Consider the following 22059-nt stretch of genomic DNA (forward strand, 5'->3'; position numbering starts at 1 on the left):
CTGTGATATCCCATGTTCATTTACAAAATGCTCAGTGAGCAATTTACACTGTTTTCCTGAAACAGGTTCTTGCAGAAGACCGATAAAACAGGGCAGAGAGAGAGAGAGAGAGAAAGAGAGTGAGCGAGAGTATCATCTGTAGTTAGAAGGTCAACACTTGATAATGATAAACGATGATGCTGATCTAAAATGACATCTCTGCTACTGGGTTAAGATGTGATACAATACAGTACAGTTCTATCATAGATAACATAGCTGCATCTAGATCAAACACCCTACAGTAGGGTCTTATCTTGCGGGGGGCCCTGTCTATTAGCTATATATCTATGTGTGTGTCCGTCCAGAGGGAACAGTCTGGAATTCATGCTGCCCCTTACTGTCTCCGCAGAGATATGGTGGTCATTTGTCACCTTGACAACCAGTCACCCAAGCTGCTCCCTCTTTGGTACATTTTCCAAGCTGGCTGCACTAAAGGACATTGTGTGGGATCTCATTTTATGCTTGTTCTTTTTTTCCTCATGCCTCGTTCTTTCTTTGTCTTACATTCTCCTTTGCCCTACTCAAAGACTCAAACCACCAAAACCACTACCTGCTTTGTCAAAATTACTCTTTCCTGTTGTGTTAATTACAGCATCTCATCCAAGGACCTTGTCCCCCATTGCCCCATATGGAGAGCTTTTTCTGTACAATTCAACAGAAAATGAAACGGTAAGTGAATGCCAAAAATTTCATCCTGGAATTTGTTTTGCTAAAATGAATGACATATTATCAGTGGTAAAATCACATGATCTAATGACCTCACTTGTAGAGCATACTCCTATTCTTAAAGGATTAGTTCACTTTCAAATGAAAATTACCCCAAGCTTTACTCACCCTCAAGCCATCCTAGGTGTATATGACTTTCTTCTTTCAGATGAACACAATCGGCGTTATATTAATAAATATCCTGCCACATCTAAGCTTTATAATGGGAGTGAACAAGACCAACGAGTATAAACCTCAAGAAAGTGCATCCGTCCATAGCAAAACATACTCCTCACGGCTCCAGGGGGTTAATAAAGGCCTTCTGAAGCAAAGCAATGTGTTTGTGTAAGAAAAATATCCATATTTAACAAGTTATGAAGTAAAATATCGAGCTTCCGCCAGACCGCCTTCTGTATTCAACTTAGGAAAAAAGCGTAACTGACATCGCATCGGTTAAGCTTTTCTCATGGTTCAAAACTCTTATGCTACGTCCTACGCCTTCCATATTCAACTTACGAAAAAAGCTTAACTGACCCGACGTCAGTTAAGCTTTCTTCCTAAGTTAAATACGGAAGGCGGTCTGGCGGAAGCTAGAAAATTGACTTAATGACTTGTTAAATATGGATATTTTTCTTACACAAACACTTTTTCATTTGAAAGTTTACTAATCCTTTAACACTAGGCATTTTCACAGCTGTCTAGTTTGGAGGATTTGTTTTCTAAACCTGGTGCATTTTCTACATTAGTTCAGTTTATTTAGGCATATGTGAATATGGCAATCACTCGGATCCACATCGAAATAATCAATCTGAGGTGAGCTGGACAGTGTGGTCTCGGCCTGATAGAAAAAAACTCTTTCTTGGTTTGCATGTGACCTCTTCATCCTATGTCACTGTCACTTCATCAAAATGTCACTGCTCTACAAAATGGGTGCATTGCAAAAAAAAACCGCTCTTAATGATAATTTATAGATATTTAACACATTTTGGTACACTTCGAAGTGTTGCTCTGTGAAAGCTAAACAAACAGTGGATAAAATGCAAGCAACATAACAATTTAAGTCCCTATTTTGGTCTACAGGTCTGAAAATGCCATAAGACGTGCATAAAAGGGGGTGCATGGTATTTTAAAACATAATTTACAAAATAGGCTTGCTTTTGCTTAAAGTTAATAGAAGTGTCTTGCAGTGTTGTAGAGTTTCATTTTGCTTCCTTTTTTCTTTTTTTTTTAGGATTTGGGCAAAGATGTAATGTCCAATCAAGGAGTAAAAGAGAACCTGGAAGAGCAGATGTTGAGGTAAGTGTTGTGTTGAACTTCAGTGTCCTTTAGCTTGGACTTTAACAATTCTAAAATAAACATTTATGTGAAGTCTATTCTTAAAGGGATAGTTCACACAGTCATGAAAATTCTGTTATCATTAACTCACCTTCATGTTGTTCCAAACTTGTATGACCTGTACGTTTGGAATAATGTTGTTAGCCAAACAGTTTCGGTTAACTTTGACTTCTTGAGTAAGTAAGTAAAAGTAAGCAAGTAGTCTTAACAAATTTATGCTCAGTGGGATGGTGATTCTTCTTCTTCTTCTTCTTCTTCTTTTTTTTTTTTTTTTTTTAGAAACAAGCTGACTCAAACCAAAGAAAAATCACACAATAACAAGCAAGCCCTTTCCAAGCAACATGTTGATGATGATGATGATTACTCCATTGTCCAAGCGTCTTCTAATCATCCTACACCTCCTGCTCTACCATCAGCTGTGGCCCAGCCACAAACAGATGTGAATGACATATACAGTATGGCACTGGATGACCTACCCCCTCAAATAGAAGTTTCCATTTCTCCCTACGCCTGCTTCTATGGGATCCGTCACTCTGCCGCCAAAGCAGGCTGGCTGGACAAACTCTCCCCTCAAGGGTAAGGACCATGCAGGCCTCTGTTTGATGCTTTGCACTCTTTGTTTGTCTCTTTTCTTTTAGGATTATTCTTGAGAATGCTTTCAGTTGAGTATTAAAGCACATATCAATAGCCGCTTTTCCACCGTCGGGCCGAACGGTTCTTAGAATGGTACGGAACGGTTCCAGTTGTGTTTCCACTTGAGCCTGGTATGGCACGGCAAGATTTCAAACTGTTCTCGGCCTGGAATTCTCGGCATGGTTGTCTAACCACGCTGAATCGTGCTGGTAGAATCCGTGAAGTGACGTCGCCACTCAGGACTGGTCACTTGTAGGTTGCCTGGCTACCAGTTTCTCTGTAGCTGGCTGCGCTCTATTTGAGCGAGGTAAAAAAAAATAATAATAAAATTAAAAGAAATATCTGATCATCCTCCATAACGCGGCCATTATTTTCATCTCATATCATCAGTAAACCGTTGCGTTACCAAGGCAATGACTGATGCTTTTGTATTACATTCCAAAGAGCTGCCGTTATCAGCGCCACAGTGGAAAATGAAACCGTAACCATACCAGCTGGCCCGGATCAGCACGGAATGGAACGGTTACGCAATAAGAAGCCACACAACTGGGGGAAGCTATATTCCACACCGCATGAGCTGACTGTGAAGTGTCCAATGTTCAGCTGTTTTGAAGCTGAAAACTGTTTGGAATCCACCATAGAGTCCCATAACACAGCACACATTTCACATTTAACAACATTGACTTCTCCCTCTGACCACATGACCTGATGCTTGATATTTAATTTGTTCAAATTCAAAGAATCAAATTATGTTAGATTGTTGATATATCTTGATCAACTTAATATTACATGTTGAGTCAATTAACACTTCATCATTGTGGACTGTATTTGCAAAGTGGCCTCGTTCTGTTTGTTGGCCTTCTAAAATGATTGAAAATGTGTCATTAATATATACATGATCACATTGAGATGAAGGCACCAAAGCAGTGTCTGGTTTCCGTTTCAGATTTACTTTTTACGCTTTGTATTTTATGGCTTGGGAAATTTTTATATATAATATAAAACATTATATATATATATATATATATATATATATATATATATATATATATATATATATATATATATATATATATATATACAGTGGGTACGGAAAGTATTCAGACCCCCTTAATTTTTTCACTCTTTGTTATATTGCAGCCATTTGCTAAAATCATTTAAGTTTAAATTTTTTTTTCCTCATTAATGTACACACAGCACCCCATATTGCCAGAAAAACACAGAATTGTTGACCTTTTTGCAGATTTATTAAAAAAGAAAAACTGAAATATCACATGGTCCTAAGTATTCAGACCCTTTGCTCAGTATTTAGTAGAAGCACCCTTTTGATCTAATACAGCCATGAGTCTTTTTGGGAAAGATGCAACAAGTTTTTCACACCTGGATTTGGGCATCCTCTGCCATTCCTCCTTGCAGATCCTCTCCAGTTCTGTCAGGTTGGATGGTAAACGTTGGTGGACAGCCATTTTTAGGTCTCTCCAGAGATGCTCAATTGGGTTTAAGTCAGGCCTCTGGCTGGGCCATTCAAGAACAGTCACAGAGTTGTTGTGAAGCCACTCCTTCGTTATTTTAGCTGTGTGCTTAGGGTCATTGTCTTGTTGGAAAGTAAACCTTCAGCTCAGTCTGATGTCCTGAGCACTCTGTACTGGATATCTCTGTACTTGGCCGCATTCATCTTTCCCTCGATTGCAACCAGTCGTCCTGTCCCTGCAGCTGAAATACACCCCCACAGCATGATGCTGCCACCACCATGCTTCACTGTTGGGACTGTATTGGACAGGTGATGAGCAGTGCCTGCTTTTCTCCACAAATACCGCTTAGAATTAAGGCCAGAAAGTTCTATCTTGGTCTCATCAGACCAGAGAATCTTATTTCTCACCATCTTGGAGTCCTTCAGGTGTTTTTAGCAAACTCCATGCGGGCTTTCATGTGTCTTGCACTGAGAAGAGGCTTCCGTTGGGCCACTCTGCCATAAAGCGCCTACTGGTGGAGGGCTGCAGTGATGGTTGACTTTCTACAACTTTCTCCCATCTCCCGACTGCATCTCTGGAGCTCAGCCACAGTGATCTTTGGGCTCTTCTCCCCCGATAGCTCAGTTTGGCCGGACGGCCAGCTCTAGGAAGGGTTCTGGTCGTCCCAAATGTCTTCCATTTAAGGATTATGGAGGCCACTGTGCTCTTAGGAACCTTAAGTGCAGCAGAAATTTTTTTGTAACCGTGGCCAGATCTGTGCCTTGCCACAATTCTGTCTCTGAGCTCTTCAGGCAGTTCCTTTGACCTCATGATTCTCATTTGCTCTGACATGCACTGTGAGCTGTAAGGTCTTATATAGACAGGTATGTGGCTTTCCTAATCAAGTCCAATCAGTATAATCAAACACAGCTGGACTCAAATGAAGGTGTAGAACCATCTCAAGGATGATCAGAAGAAATGGACAGCACCTGAGTTAAATATATGAGTGTGATATTTCAGTTTTTCTTTTTTTAATAAATCTGCAAAAATGTCAACAATTCTGTTTTTCTGTCAATATGGAGTGCTGTGTGTAAAAATGAACTTAAATGAACTTAAATGATTTTAGCAAATGGCTGCAATATAATAAAGAGTTTTAGGTTTTAGTTTTAAAATTTAAGGGGGTCTGAATACTTTCCGTACCCACTGTGTGTGTGTATGTATATATGTATATATATATATATATATATATATATATATATATATATATATATATATATATATATATATATATATATATATATATATATATATATATATATATATATATATATATATATATATATATATATATATATATATATATATATACATATATACATACACACACACAGTGGGTACGGAAAGTATTCAGACCCCCTTAAATTTTAAAACTAAAACCTAAAACTCTTTATTATATTGCAGCCATTTGCTAAAATCATATATATATATATATATATAATGTGTGTATATAATATAAACAAGTTTACAATATATATATATATAACTTTTACATACATATTAGAAATTGTAAAATAACTTCAATAAGAAGTTTCTTGAGCATCAAATCATCATATTGGAAGGATATCTGAAGGATCATGTGACACTGAAGACTGGAGTAATGATGCTGAAAATTCAGCTTTGCCATCACAGGACTAAATTACATTTTAAAATATATTTAAATAGAAAGGAGTTATTTCAAATTGTAATATTATTTCACAATATTACCGTTTTTACTGTATTTCTGATTAAATGCAGATAAAGACTTCTTTCAAAAACATAAAAAGGTAACACTTTATAATAACTTTCATTAATAAATTATTAACAAACATTACATAATGCTTAATCATTAGTTAATATATAGCTATAAATAGATAATGTGCTTGTTAATGTTTACAAATGAACATATTAAACTTTATCATAATGATTAACAGATCATTATTTAATGAAAATTGAAAGGCTTACAAATGTTATTAAACATTCATACTATCATGCACTTTTTATAAAATCTACAAATGACAGATGTTTACAATGATTAAAAGCTGCATTAATAAATAATAAAGAAACATAATGCTTAATGGATCATTGGTTAATATATATTCGAATAGCTATGAGATTGTTCATCTTTAAATGATCTATTAATCGATAAGTAATGTAAATAAAACAAATGTCATTAAAGTTCAATTCATTTTTTACCTAATGCACTTTTTACATTCACAAATGTTTAAAATTTAATTGAATTAGTAATTTTAAGCACTTTACACTATTCATGTCAACATATTATTCATTAACTCATAACCAGAGTCTATAAAGGTCACACATTTTGTTTTCATTTGTTGTGGTGTGTAGGCAGACTTCTACTATTTACACATTTTTACAAATCATTTATTAATTATTTCTTCATGTTTTTGCAGTACCCAATCTAAAGGGTGATTGGTTGAAGTTTAGCTAAATGCTTGTTAAAGACATAACACATAATTGTAATTTGGGTGCAAAACATGTTTTTATTGCCTCAACACTTAGTATAATATCCTTAAACAGGATATTCCTTGAATAATACATCAACAGGAGAAAACAAATAATTTTTTTTCTAGAGAATACTTGAAAATCCACAATACTTGAGAATACTACATTTATCGAAACAGTGTAACATGGCGTGATGTTAACTTTTTTGCTCACCAGCCACTGTGGCTCGTGGTTTTCCAAAGTGACTAAGCACTCAGCATTTTCACTGGCCACAATTTTGACATTGATACCATGGAGAAAAACTGCCATATACTGTACTGTAGATATTTTTAATATTATCTCATAATTTGGTAGCAGGTATATTAGACTGCTGTCACTTTAAGACCTGACAAAGGGATCCATTATGCTGTTACACGTTTTATTTCTCAACTGTAACTTAAAGTATAACTCTCTGGCTACATCCCTATTCAGAGGCAGCATCCTTCGAAGATCGCATTCGAAGGCTGATTGTCACCACGGCTCGACGAAGGCTGTTTCAATCCTTCAAATGTGGCCTCTAAATGCGTTCGCCGTTTCCTGTGATGACAGATGGATCCTTTGTGGCCTTTGACATTATTTTGTGTGTATTTGACTGTTTAAGCGCAATAAGCAGCAAAAATGAACTCAATTTAGTACTGAGAGGTTGCTTTATGTGCGCGCACTTTGGGAGTTTATTATTTCAGATGCCTTTTTAAAAGACCATTGATATATGTATATATTATATATAAAATTCAACCCCATTATGAAATCCACCTGCTTTTGGGGGTGGTTAGTGTCAAGCCCTGCAATGTAAAATAATAAACCGTTTGAACTGTGTTCCATTATAGTAATCAAATTGATCCCTGTACACTGTTGACACCTTAACCAACCCTTAAACCTACCCATACCACCAAGCCTGTCTCTAACCAGACCCCATATCACACCTCAATTGCAGGAAGAGTGTTTTGGGTTGCACTTTATTCTCCACTATGTGTACTTGCATGTACTTACAGTGTGCTTACCCACGTTTTATTTCTCAACTGTTTACGTTCACTTAAAGCATAACTCTCTGGCTACATCCCAATTCAGAGGCAACATCCTTCAAAGATCACATTCGAAGGCTGATTGTGTCACCACGGCTCGACGAAGGCTGTTTCAGTCCTTCAAATGTGGCCTCTAAATGCGTTCGCCGTTTCCTGTGGCAACAGATGGATCCTTTGCAGCCTTTGACATTATTTTGTGTGTATTTGACTATTTAAGCACAATAAGCAGCAGAAAAGAACTCAATTTAGTACTGAGAGGTGGCTTTATGTGTGCGCACTTTGGGAGTGCACATGATCTGCGGAATGAGCAAAATGATGCGCAATACGGGCATTACTACATTGCACTTAGTTTATTATTTCAGATGCCTTTTTAAAAGGCCATTGATATATTTATATATTATATATAAAATTCAACCCCATTATGAAATCCACCTGCTTTTGGGGGTGGTTAGTGTCAAGCCCTGCAATGTAAAATAATAAACCGTTTGAACTGTGTTCCATTATAGTAATCAAATTGATCCCTGTACACTGTTGACACCTTAACCAACCCTTAAACCTACCCATACCACCAAGCCTGTCTCTAACCAGACCCCATATCACACCTCAATTGCAGGAAGAGTGTTTTGGGTTGCACTTTATTCTCCACTATGTGTACTTGCATGTACTTACAGTGTGCTTACCCAAAAAATATTGGGTAATATAAGGTATTTACAGGCGTTATTAAGGGTAGGTTTCTGTGCAGGTTCATGGTTATTAGGTTACTAGGTTACTTAGTTATTACCCAGTTATTGAAATTACTGGTATAAGTACATAAGAACATAAACACAATAAGTACATTTACACCTAACTATTATTATTATTATTATTATTATTATTATTGGCGCAAGTACATAGTTAAAGGTGGTACAGAGGATGTTTTGTTTTATAAATTTTTGCAATATTACTTGAAACTGTCTTTACTAAGTGCTAAAAGACTATTTATTAGGTGCACTGAAAGTAATATTATTAATATACATCATCTGTGCACGAGGTAGGGCCTTAAAAACATCAGCCAATCGTTTACGTGATCATCGCGTAAACGATTGGCCCTCTGGCTTGTCAATCACTGCCATGACGTTCCTTGTGAGAGACGCGCGGCTGCACGCTCTAGTAACTTTCCACACTCTGCATGCAATGTTTTTGTCAGGAGACAGGAGTAACAACTGCAGATTATGAGTTACCTGCGGTGAGTCCGACATAATGAATCCACTAAGTGTGTGCTCGGCTTAACGTTTGTAAGGCCGATTATGAATGTAAATTGATACTTATGACTGATCGCGCTCAAACGCGTCCAGTCAGAGCCAGTTGCGTTTTGTCTGCGATTACAGTCGGTGTTCAAATTCCATGTGAAAGTATATAAATCTGCTTCAGTCGCAGGAAACAATCGCTGTATGTTGAGCACAGTCAGAATGTTTTAGCTAGTCGTTAAATGTGTGCCCGGCTTAATAACACAGCGAATGTCTGTGGTAAACAAACACTCGTGCACTTGTTTTGGGAGGCGTTCACTTAAAATGAGCTGTGAAGGAGGGGGGTTGTTCGTCCGCATGCGCTCATTTCAAAAACTCAGTCGACTAATGGTGCGTTCAAGTCATGTCGGAAAGATCGTATTTACGAGCAGAACCAACATGAACGCCACCACAACGTCGTAAATACCATTGGGAAGCTCGTAATTTTCTTTAAGCTCCGATCTGTACGAGTTGGGGGCGTGTCAGTCAGAAACATGGCGAAATACCACAATACTTACAGGTTATTTAGCAGTGACATTGTCAGGCTTTTCTATTTACAACGAAGTAAGCTGATTCCCAGCAAAAATACGATAGCCTCACAATATAAAAATGTAATATGTAACAATAAATTTTACAATGGCTTCATAAATTAATTAAAAACATAAAAAAGCAACATACAACTAATGCACATTATTTGCTCTACATTTTCTAGAAGCAGAAGTGTTGTTATTTTGTGTAATTAATTTAGAGAAGGCACACCGCCATCTTACTCCGACGAAAGTGACTTGAACGCACCTACTGTCGTACACACGACTTCCCACCTCGTACATACGAACTACCCAGGAAGACTTGAACGCACCATAAAACATCCTCTTTACCACCTTTAAAGACACCTAATATAAAGTGGGACCAGTCACTCTTATAAATTTTTTTACATTTTCTACTGAACATCCAGATCACTCATAGCTACCAAACAGCTTTTTGCATTTGTACATTTGTAAATGTAAAAAAAAAAAAAAAAGAAAAAAAAAAGGTGCATTAGGTATATGAACTGAAATTCATCGACATTTGTATGAATTGTGCATGATTGTATGAATTGATTTAATAACATTTGTAAGCAAATTAATTTACAATCTGTTAATCTGTTAATCCTTATGTAATGTTTACTAAGTTCATTAGTTAACATTAGTTAAGATCCAGTAATCAATTTTATAATGTTTGTTAATGATTTATTAAAGTTATTACCCATAAAGAAATCTTCCTGGCTCCACACTTTTGAACAGTAGTGTATGAATCATTTGAAAGCAAGCATGCAGTGCTTTAACAGAGGCTGCAGAATATTTCACCCTTTATTTTGGTATTCATTTTCACACATGCTGAACCACTTGTAAAAACAGCCTTCCTGTTCTTGTTTTTTTCTCTTCCTCTTTGTACAGCTATTACTTGACACACCACAATGACAGTTATAATACCAGTGATAATTTATAACTCTGATAAATCCTCAATGATAGTCATTTTAATCTTACTCATTTTAATCATTTTAATCTTAACATAAATAATGTTGTGAAACATCCACCACATTAGTTTTGACTTTTGTCAACATGACACTTCATTTTATACTTGTAGGAATCGCGTCTTTCAGAGAAGATGGGTGAAGCTTGAAGGAGGAAATCTCACTTACTACAACAGCGATAAGGTGACGCACCCTAATTGTCACACACAACAGGGCACTGCCATGTCATATTCTAGTTTCAGTTTGAGTGGGGAGAGCTGAGACAAGCCTAGAAGCCTGCTGTCAGTTTTAAACTCCGTATGTACAATCAGTTTGAAGTATCTCAGAATGTCCATACTGCTGCAAATCCCTCTCTTAATTTCCACTTACAGTGGTATAAAACTGAAATGATCTTCCATAGCTGTCGACTGTCACTCTTTTTGCAGATATAGGTAGTATTATCGCAGTAGGACAGAAACGGCACTGGATGCAGGAATGGAGTGATATTATCAGTGTGAAACAGTGGGGGTAGAGGATGCTCTAATAGAAATGGAGGAGGGGGCGAGTATTGTGCTCTTGTATTTCTTTTAGTCCTTTAAGCCTAATCAAAAGAGGACCATCAGCCCCACACACACGTTATAGGATATACACCGATGAGCCAAAACATTATGACCACCTGTTGGTCCTCCGCGTACTGCCAAATCAGCACTGACCCGCAAAGACATGGACTCTACGAGACCCCTGAAGGTGTCCTGTGGTATCTGCCATCAAGACGTTAGCAGCAGATCCTTCATGTCCTGTAGGTTGCGAGTTGGAGCTGCCGTGGATTGAAGTTGTTGGTCCAGCACATCCCACAAATTATATGCAAACATATAAATTGCACATAAGGCCACAAAACCAGTCTTAAGGGGCAATTTTTTGAAATTGAGATTTATACATCATCTGAAAGCTGAATAAATAAGCTTTCAATTGATGTATGTTTTTTTTTTTAGGATAGGACAATATTTGAAATACTGAGATACAACTATTAGAAAATCTGGAATCTGAGGGTGTAAAAAATTCTAAATATTGAGAAAATCGCCTTTAAAGTTGTCCAAATGAAGTCCTTAGCAATGCATATTACTTACAAAAATACATTTTTGATATATTTATGGAAGGAAATTTACAAAAGATCTTTATAAAATCTTTCATTAAAGGGTTAGTTCACCCAAAACTGAAAAATTCTGTCATTTATTACTTACCCTCATGCTGTTCCACACCCGTAAGACCTTTGTTCATCTTCAGAACACAAATTAAGATATTTTTGATAAAATCTGATGGCTCAGTGAAGCCTGCATTGACAGCAAGCTAATTAACACTTTCAGATGGCCAGAAAGCTACTAAAGATGTATTTAAAACAGTTCATTTGACTAAAGTGGTTCAACCTTAAAGGATTAGTTAACTTTCAAATTAAAATTTTCTGAAAATTTACTCACCCCCATGTCATCCAAGATGTCCATGTCCTTCTTTCTTCAGTCGAAAAGAAATTAAGGTTTTTGATGAAAACATTGCAGGATTTTTCTCCATATAGTGGACTTCAATGGAGCCCAAACGGTTGAGGGTCAAAATTACAGGTTCACTGCAGCTTCAAAGGACTTTAAACGATACCAGACGAGGAATAAGGGTCTTATCTAGAGAAACCATCACTCATTTTCTAATTTTTTTTTTTTTTAATGTATACGTTTTAACCTTAACTCATCTTGAACTAGCTCTCTTCTTCTTCTTCTCTATTAAAATTCCGGCAGTGTAGACACTGCTAAGTGTATTACTGCCCTCCACAGGTCAAAGTTTGAACTAATTGTTATATACATATATAGCATATTGAATATGACAGTTTAGTTCAAACTTTTACCTGTGGAGGGCAGTAATACACTTACATTGCTGGAATTCAAATTGAGAAGAAGAAGAGAGCTTGTTTAAGATGAGCAGTAAAAGGTATACATTTTAATTTTTTTTTTAGAAAATGAGTGATGGTTTCTCTAGATAAGACCCTTATTCCTCGTCTGGGATCGTGTAGAACGCTTTGAAGCTGCAGTGAACCTGTAATTTTGACCCTCAACCGTTTGGAGGCCATTGAAGTCCACTATATGGAGAAAAATCCTGGAATGTTTTCGTCAAAAACCTTAATTTATTTTCGACTGAAGAAAGAAAGACATGAACATCTTGGATGACATGGGGGTGAGTAAATTATCAGGAAATTTTAATTTGAAAGTGAACTAATCCTTTAATGTTATGAAGTGATGCCAAAGAAACAAAATAACAACTTTATTTAACAATATCTATCTAGTGATGGGTGATTTCAAAACACTGCTTCATGAAGCTTCGAAGCTTTACGAATCTTTTGTTTCGAATCAGTGGTTTGGAGTGTGTATCAAATTGCCAAAGTCACATGATTTCAGTAAACGAGGCTTCATTACGTCATAAGTGTTTCGAAACGTTTAGAAATTCCAATGGTTCATGTGAGCTTCATTAGATATTGTTGAATAAAGTTATTTCTTTCTTTCTTTCTTTTTTTTTTTGTGCACAAAAAGTACTTTCGTCACTTCAGAACATTAAGGTTGAACCACTTTAGTCAAATGAACTGTTTTAAATATGTTTTTAGTAGCTTTCTGGGCATTTGAAAGTGTAAATTAACTTGATGTCAATGCAGGCCTCACCAAGCTATTGGATTTCCTCAAAAATATCTTAATTTGTGTTCCAAAGATGAATGAAGGTCTTACGGGTGTGGAATGACATGAGGGTGAGTAATAAATGACAGGATTTTCATTTTTAGGTGAGCCAATCCTTCAACTAGACGTTTCATGTGAGTGGTGGCAAAACAAAACCTGCAGCCATGAGGCTATGCTATGGTGTTGTGAGTGATTTCCAGGGCATGGATAAGTTGCTCCTCTAAGCAGTTTTTAGTGTGTTTATGTTTGGTTGCTGGATGGTTGCATACTTGCTTCCTTCTATATATTAGAGCAAAATTTGACAGAAAAGCATCACTAATCAAGAAAATTAAGGAGAGTTTCAAAGAAATTGTCCTCCAACTGATTGTCCTCAGCGGACATGATCTCTCCTTAGTCTCTCCTCTCTGAGTGAAATGGTTAATCTCAATCACTGCTCACTTCTTGACATCACATAATGATGTCATCAATCAGAGACCTCCTTAAGCGTGGGAGAGAGGCAAGCACCGCACTCCCACTGGTTTTCTGCAGGACCCTCGGGGACGGAGCGACATGGTCTCCCGCCAAACTTACCTGATGTTTCATCAACCTTGCGACCAGGTCTGCGATGTCAGGGGATCCAAGTAACATTTTCACAGAGTTTTAGCATTTATGTGTGAGTGAGAGAGGTTTAGAATGTCACCTGTCGGTAGGCAGGGTGTGTGGAGATGTTTGGGTTGGGATCAGTTAACTCGTATCTGAAGTACAACAGTGTAGAAAATCCAGAAAAGCTCAAAAGTCCTCTGGGAGTGTCTGTGGAAAGCTTTCTCACCACCCCTCTGGTTTTGATGGTTGTAGTCATCCAGCTTAGGGCAAAAGTGAGCTTCCCATGACCTGCAACTTATACACTACTGTCAAAAGTTTTTTTTTTTTTTTTACCTTTTTAAAAGAAGTCTCTTATGCTCACCAAGGCTGCATTTATTTGATCAAATACACAGTAAAACAGCAATGTTGTAAATTTAAAATAACTGTTTTTTTTTTTTTTTAATAAATTTTATTTAAAATGTAATTTTTTATTCCTGTGATGGCAAAGCAGAATTTTCAGGAGCCATTACTCCAGTCTTTAGTGTCACATATAAATGCTGATTTACTCCTTAAAAATGTTAAAATTGATCAAAAGTGACAGTAAATACATTTGTAAAATTACAGACGATTTCTATTTCAAATAAATGCTGTTCTTTTCAAGTTTCTATCATCAAAGAATCCTGAAAAAATGCATTCCACAAAAACAGCAAAAACTGTTTTCCACATTGATAATATTAAGAACCATTATTAATAACTGAGCACCTCTAATAATTGATAATATTTGAGCATCAAATCAGCATATTAGAATGATTTCTAAAGGATCATGTGACACTGAAAACTGGAGTAATAATGCTGAAAATTCAGCTTTGTCATCACATTATATCATCATATTAACATGTATTAACATATATTGCTCTTTATACTGTCTTTTTGGTCATATAAATGTAGCTATCGTGTGCATAAGAGACTTTTTTTCCAAAACATGAAAAAATCTTAATTGTTCCAAATTTTTGGCAGATAGTGTATGGCAGCAGATCTTTTAGAATACTATATTCAGTTGTGTGCTTTTGGCTAGTGTTGGACAATGCGAGAAAAAAAAATGCAAATGCATCAAATTGGTTTTTACCCCACACAATATATTCAAGTCAGCTTTCACACTTTACTCACTTGCATTAGCGTCCCTCTGCCAGATGGTGTCCCCATGGCTCCATTGCAGAACTAAGTCAGCACTGGTGAAAACAAAAGCTAATGGCATTATAGCACTCTCTGAGTCTCTGATCAAATGCAGACTTCATCAGTCACTCTCTTCAACTCTATTGCAGATTCAGATGTATGTGTTTTTGATCATCAAAGTGCATGTATAGAACAACCTGCTGTGAGCATGAAATGTCATCACAGTTGTGCACAAACCATACGAGTACATCCTGCTATAAACTTTTTGTGCACCATACGCCTTAGTTATATGTATGTTTGTATAAGCACACACCTACTTAAACCGTCTCAAAAACTCTTAATGGATGCGCTTGCGTTTGCACATGTACTCTTTTAGCCCCCTTCATCATTCCGACCCTGAAAATTGTAATTATAATGAATAATTAACGCCAGCTTAGAGAGCGCCTCATTACTGCCACTTAGCTTCCTATAAACATGCACACCTCTTCACTTTTATCCCCCTTTACTCTCTTCTGCTGCTGTCCAGATTTAAGACAGAGGAAGTCTCATTAAAATGCCAGTGAGTTTGCGGCCATAATGCGGCTGAGGAGGGAAGGAGGCAAAATTGGAGAGAAAGAGCGAGCGAGGAGTGAAATCCCGGAGAGAGGTGATGGCTGCCCCCTACCATAATTAGGGTTAGCTGCAGCCATCGTTGTTAACATGCTGCCTTAATTTGAGAAGATGGCGCTCTCTCTGACCCCGCTTTCTCTCTTTTTCTCGCTCGCAAACTCACGCTTCCCTCCGCTTTGTGAGCTTCGCTTCCTTGATCCCTTTGGTTCTTCACTCATTCTCTCTCTATCAAGCATTCCCCAAGCTATCATATCCCTCTTTCTTTCTCATTCTCTCTGCTTTCTCACTTTCTCTCCCTCATTCGCTCTCTTCCTGTCTATCTTTGGCATTACCTCTTCCATTTGCATTAGCTGCGGAGGGGGTCCCTCACTAAATCTTCTTTTCTATTTCTGGATGGACGAGTTCTAGAAATAGTGCAAGGTCATCATAATAATTAACAGCCAACCGAAATGGACAAATGAATCTTTCTTTCATTTTTTTCCCCTGTCTCACTCTGCCCTTTTCTCACTCTAGTTATGAACCTAAACCCAGTGAACTACATCACTTCCTACTGTCTACATAGGCTGCTCTCTTCTAATGGCATCCTTACTCAAATGGAACCTTCATAAGCAAATGTGGTCCCACTTTATATTACAGTTTTTCTCAGTCACTTTGGTGCATTTCTCACATCACTATTTACATTTGCACAACAGTTAGTTCAACCTCCACAACATTTAGTCATTTGTGCACATCATAGTAGCAGTTTCTCATTCCTTCGAACAAATTGCAAATGCTTTTGGACATGCATCAATTGCTTTCATACAACTCTCTGCTGTTTTATAACATTATCATTTTCTTATGTCATGTCAGTCAAAATTCACAATACTTGTGAATGCTGAATAGTCATTCCATATAAAACTAATAGTCCTCATTTCATTGCTTGAGTCATTACATACAAAAATGTTGAACTAGTTGTCAAAATCTGGCAAGCAAATTTTACACATTTTTTAAAATCTTTTTTTCCTGAAAATGTCTCCTAAATTGAACAATTTCTCTCAAGTGAATCTCAACTTTCACTGATGAGAAGGGGTGTGTGAAGCATTAGTTGCAACCAATGATAAGCCACTTCTCTACAATCACTGTCAGAGGTGAATCCCATAAACCCCCACTTTACAAGCATATACGAACCAAGCAGGTGTGCCATTTCTACAATACTGTGACACAGAAATGGAAGGTCAGCTTCGTGGAAGAGGGGTAAGGGTGCGGGGAAGAAGGAGAAGGGGACAAAACAGGGGACGAGGAAGAAGAGGCCAAGTACATAGGCAGATCCCTGATGAAATCAGGGCTACGATTGTGGATCATGTTGTCAATCACGGCCTCACAATGGCTGAGGCTGGTCGAACTGTGCAGCCAAATGTTGGGAGAACCACTGTAAATTCAATTATTCAAAACATTTCGTTGGGAGAACAGGTGTGTATAAATGGACAGTAATTCAGCACTAAACAATCTGCACTGCACTACTGTCATTGTGTCATACATGAAGCTTGCAGTGGGACAAGAACTTGTCACTGTACATTTTACATTTAGACGTACAGCTTTACTGCATCACACATTTAGTGTATTGTAGTGTACAGTAGTGTTACAGTAAAGATTTGACATATGTACTGCAATATTGTTTACAGTTATAAACAGCTCTACCCAAAGGGAGTTTATGTTTGTTGCAAATAAGGGTGTCATTTTTCTTTTGCACAATGCTGTGAACAAATTAGAATTGCAAAGAGCATATGCAGTAAAAATGTGAAACATACATATTCAATACAGTAATGTGTAACTTTACTGTATTTTTCAAATGGCTGTGCAAATAGTATATAGTGCTGTCTTGAGCATTTTCAGGTAGTGTCACCAAGATCTGACTTTTTTGCATTGGAAGACATTGACAGAGTAAACTGTCATAATGAAAACATGACAAAGCCATTTGACTATCTTGTTCATAAACAATGGTGTCAGGACTTTTCATCTTGATGACATTGACACTTTCATTGACACGAATACTTGCTTTTGAGGAATGACCTATCCATTTTGAGCAAGTGATACGCTTTTGCAGGTTATCAACTAGGTTTTGCAGTTTGTACTAATTGTTTTGAGAACTGCATTAACTGTTGTGCAAATGTGAATATTGATGTGAGAAATGCACCAAAGCGACTGAGAAAAACTGTAAGTGGCCTTAACAACTATGTACTTGCATCAAAAATAAGTACAATGTACTTATTGGGTTCATATTGAATTGCAAAACACTTTTGCTGCTATTGAGGTGGATACGGGTAAGGTTAGTGAAAGCTTTGGTGATATGGGTAGGTTTAAGGGTAGGGGTAAGGTGTAAGGGATGGGTCAACAGTGTAATTATCAATGTAGTTACAGAAATTAATTACAGATGTATACAGATGTACAGACAGTATTTTTAAAATATAACAAGTACAATGTAAAAACATGTATGTACACAATAAGTGCATTGTATCAAATGATTAATTTAAATGTAAGTACATAGTAGTTAAGGCCACTTAATATAAAGTGAGTCTGCAAATGTTTTGGAACAATCTACACAGGCAGCAACTTGTGCGTTATACAAATAGCACTCCATAATACTCGACTAAACTGATTTCAGTAAAGGAGAACAACATTATACTCAATCATAAATATACATAAAAATTCTGGTAAAATTATTTTGATCATTATTTTTTAATTAATTACACTTAAAAATATTTTTTTATACTTTTCAGTATTTAATGAATAATTTATTTTATACTATTATTTTATATTGTATACAGTACTGTTCAAAAGTTTGGGGTCAGTATGATTATTATTTTTTTTTTATTTTTTAAAGAAATGAATACTTTTATTCATCAAGAATGCATTAATTTGATCAAAAGTGACTAAAGACATTTTGAAATCTTACAAAAAAATTCTATTTTAAATAATTGCTGTTCTTTTAAACTTTCCATTCATCAACGAATTCTGAAATGTATAATAATTTCCACATAAATATTAAAAAACATGACTGTTTTCAACATTGATAACAATAAGAAATGTTTCTTGAGCAGCAAATCAAAATATTAGAATGATTTCTGAAGGATCATGTGACACTGAAGACTGCAGTAATGATGCATAAAATTCAGCTTTGCATCACAGAAATAAATTACATTTTAAAATAAATTAAGTTATTTAAAATAATTTTACAATAGTATTTTTATTCAATAAATGCAGCGTTGGTGAGCATAAGAGACTTCTTTCAAAAGTATTAAAACATTTTTTTTTACCAACCCCAGACATTTGAATATTAGCAGCGTACTTTGCAATTATTTTTTCACTGAGCTCATCACAGTGCATTCTGGGATTTCCTTCTTCACAAAAAGATGTATGCAACACAACACTTAGTATTCGGCCAAAGCATGGTCGCTCAATGAAGACGTCCACCTTTTAGAACAGACTTATCTATTTTGCCTAAAATGTTACCTGCGTAGGCAGCTCACTTGGTTTTGAAACAGAGCTCTTGTCTCCCTCTCATTCTCTATCTTCATTTTCAGTTCTCCACAGAATTTGCCCTTTCCTATCCATCACAGTCTGCTGTTTCAGAGCGGCTGGAGTGCTGTGTATGAGTTCTTTAGACTAAAGGAGGTCTCACAGAGCTCTACTGCTGCTTTGGAGGCTTATGTTGGTTTGAAGCACACAGACCAAACACTCCTTTCTCTAAACAACTAGCTCTGTTTCCCCTCATCGCTCCCCACAAAACATCAGACTATAAATACTGGAGTGCCAAGCCCGTTAGCTGGGGACTGGTATTAGGAATCAGGCCTGCTTGAGTGTGTGAGTGTGTGCTTGACTCAATCCCTCTTTTCTTTTTTCTTTTTCTTTTTTATAGAAAGCAGATGTATTATGGTTGGATTAAGCTCTCTGTTGGAAACAATGTATGAAATTGATGTTGCAGTTTGTACACTACCAGTCAAAAGTGTTAATGCATCTACTCATTCATTATTATTATTAATTTGCATTGCATTTTAGAATATTAGTAATCATCAATTATAAAATAACAAAAAGTGAAGTAAGGAAATACTGTGTATGTATGCACCAACCAAATTCATGAGGTGTGTGAGGTTTTTAAGATTTTGAGAGACAAAAATGTCGTCGTTTTGTAGTTTTTCTGTCCATATGCATTTTGTGCTATGAATTATTTTTCTGTCTCCCTCATTCCTTGCAGGAGATGTACTCGAAAGGCCTGATACCTATTTCAGCAGTTAAACAAGTTCGTGCTCTGGGTGAAAATAAGTTTGAGGTGGTCACCTCTGTAAGAACCTTTGTGTTTCGGGCAGAGAAAGAAGGTGAGCCTCTTTGCTATTCTGTCTATCTCACATTTCGACCCCCCCTTCACTAATCCTTTTCATACCAATTCACTCCCACTCTTCATCTTTTATCATCTTTCTCTCATATTTTTTTATCATCTTACCATCTATGCTATAAGATAAGATGAGTAGATCTTCCACAGCACACAGAATCAGAGAGAGAGAGAAAGAGAGAGAGAGAGAAACCAAACTCAAGGAGAAGCTGAAACGGGACAATGATGATGATGATAGCTTAAGATTTAAAATGTACAGTAAACACCCTGTTGGTGCATGCATTGGTTGTTGCCACGCCATTGTTGCCTGCATGTTTTATGTGATATTTTTCTTAATATTCATTACTAAGCTGCAATGAAGCCTGATCCAAAAACTGTGAAAAGGCTCGATTATGGTTTTAATAGAGAGACTTGTGTTCAAAGAGTAGATTGGTAGTTTAACTGTAATTATTCAGGATCAGTTTAAAACTGTGTGAGCCTTTAGTGGCTTTGAAAGTTAGTTTTAGTTCTAGTGTGTGTTCAAAGCACGACGTCCACTCCAAGGTACTCTATATCAGTTAGCACTGTTTCTGAACTCCCTGAAATGCCTCAATTGTAATCTTGACTTTTCTTAAGGGAGCGTAAAAAAGGTGGGGGTTTATTAGTCTTGTGTTGAAACGCGATTATGGTAATGGGTGTGACATTTCAAAAACAAGCTTGAAGTGATTGACCAATCACAACACACTGGTCCATCCAACCAATCAGAGCACATTGCGCTTTTTGGAAGAAGGGGCTTCATTGAGAACAGAATTAAATAGAGCGTTCCTTACAGACTGGGAAGATTTGTAAACGGAGTAACTAGACTTTTTCAAGGCCATTCAGACTGGTGAGACTTTTTTGCTTTTTTCAGATACCTTGCAGTAAAAAACAGTGCAAGTGTGAGGGGTTCGCCATGAGCCAATCAATTACCATGTTATTGACATGGCCTTTTGCTTTCCTCACCACAATTACTGTGGTAAATCTTTGGCTAATAGCACTGCTGTGTGCCATAGTGTCCTAGAATTTCAGCAAATAATGGCCTCATCAGTACCTCCATTCTCCCCAGCTCTTGTGTAATGACCTCTGACCCACTGAAAGTGAATTACTCTGAGGGAAGTCAGTTTAGGCATGCATTTAACTGTACTTTCCATCATAAGAAGAATTCAGAGAGAGAGAGAGAGAGAGAGAGAGAGCGAGCACTGGTCCGATCTGCTCATGCATCTTTAAACAGCTTTATAGCAGTCTGAAAGAGTCATCAATCTTAAGATAAACACAAGAGAGGAGGAGAGAGAGAATGAGTGAGTGAATGAAAGAGCTGGAAGTGGGTGGTCATGGGATGAGCACAAAAGATAAGAATGAGAATTAGTGTTAGAGATCGAGCACACTGGGAATCATTTAGATGCACAAGTGTGTGTGTGTGAGTGTGCATGAGTGAGCAAACATTCATGACTGTGTACACTTTTTCAGCTTTCACAGTCTTCAGCTGTGCAGGTCTCCTCTTTCTGAGAGAGAGTGTAATATTTTGTGAATAACAATGTTTTCATGCAGAAAGGAAAAGGGAATCTTTCACCAGCCACCAATTTTCGAGGTTTCAGACTTTATAGGTAACCACAAAGTGCAGTTTGTAACTGGCTGTGAGGGTGTGTTGAATCCATGGTCAATTTCAGTGATAACTAGGGCTACTAACTCAGTTCATGTTTTTCAAGAAAGTGTATATAATCTGCAATCTTTGCTAATGGCGACTCACGGGTGTTCAGTTCTCCTGTCAAGTTTTTTTGATCCAGTTATCTGAAACCAAAGCCGCTTTTCCACCGTTGGGCCGAACTGTTCTAAGAACGGTAAGGAATGGTTTTGAGCTTGTTTCGGCACCACACGATTGTAAAACGTTCTCAGCCCGGAATTTTCAGCACAGTTGGCTAACTTGCCACGGATTGGTCATTTGTCTGATTCCTGGCTACCAGTTTATCTTTAGCTGACCAAGCAAGCTATTTGAGCAAATAAACAAAAGTTAATAAGAAAATTAAAAGTAATATCTGATCATCCTTCATAATGTCGCTATTTACATGTCATCCCATCTGTAAATGTCGCTATTTACATGTCGCTATTTACATGTCATCCCATCTTGCTTTATCAAGGCAACG

General features: G+C 37.0%; 1 protein-coding gene across 3 annotated transcripts in view; it reads left to right on the plus strand.

The window, feature by feature from the left end:
* arap2 (ArfGAP with RhoGAP domain, ankyrin repeat and PH domain 2) overlaps window positions 1-22059 on the plus strand; it is a 126882-nt gene that overhangs the window by 32825 nt on the left and 71998 nt on the right. For all 3 annotated transcript variants that reach the window (XM_048185623.1, XM_048185621.1, XM_048185622.1), the window contains exons 4-8: window positions 632-708; window positions 1976-2040; window positions 2359-2655; window positions 10618-10687; window positions 19766-19886. In XM_048185623.1, the coding sequence (XP_048041580.1) occupies window positions 632-708; window positions 1976-2040; window positions 2359-2655; window positions 10618-10687; window positions 19766-19886 (630 nt within the window). The remainder of the gene's footprint in view (window positions 1-631; window positions 709-1975; window positions 2041-2358; window positions 2656-10617; window positions 10688-19765; window positions 19887-22059) is intronic.

This window comes from Megalobrama amblycephala, linkage group LG3 (genome assembly GCF_018812025.1).
Source record: "Megalobrama amblycephala isolate DHTTF-2021 linkage group LG3, ASM1881202v1, whole genome shotgun sequence".
Lineage (NCBI taxonomy): Eukaryota > Metazoa > Chordata > Actinopteri > Cypriniformes > Xenocyprididae > Megalobrama > Megalobrama amblycephala.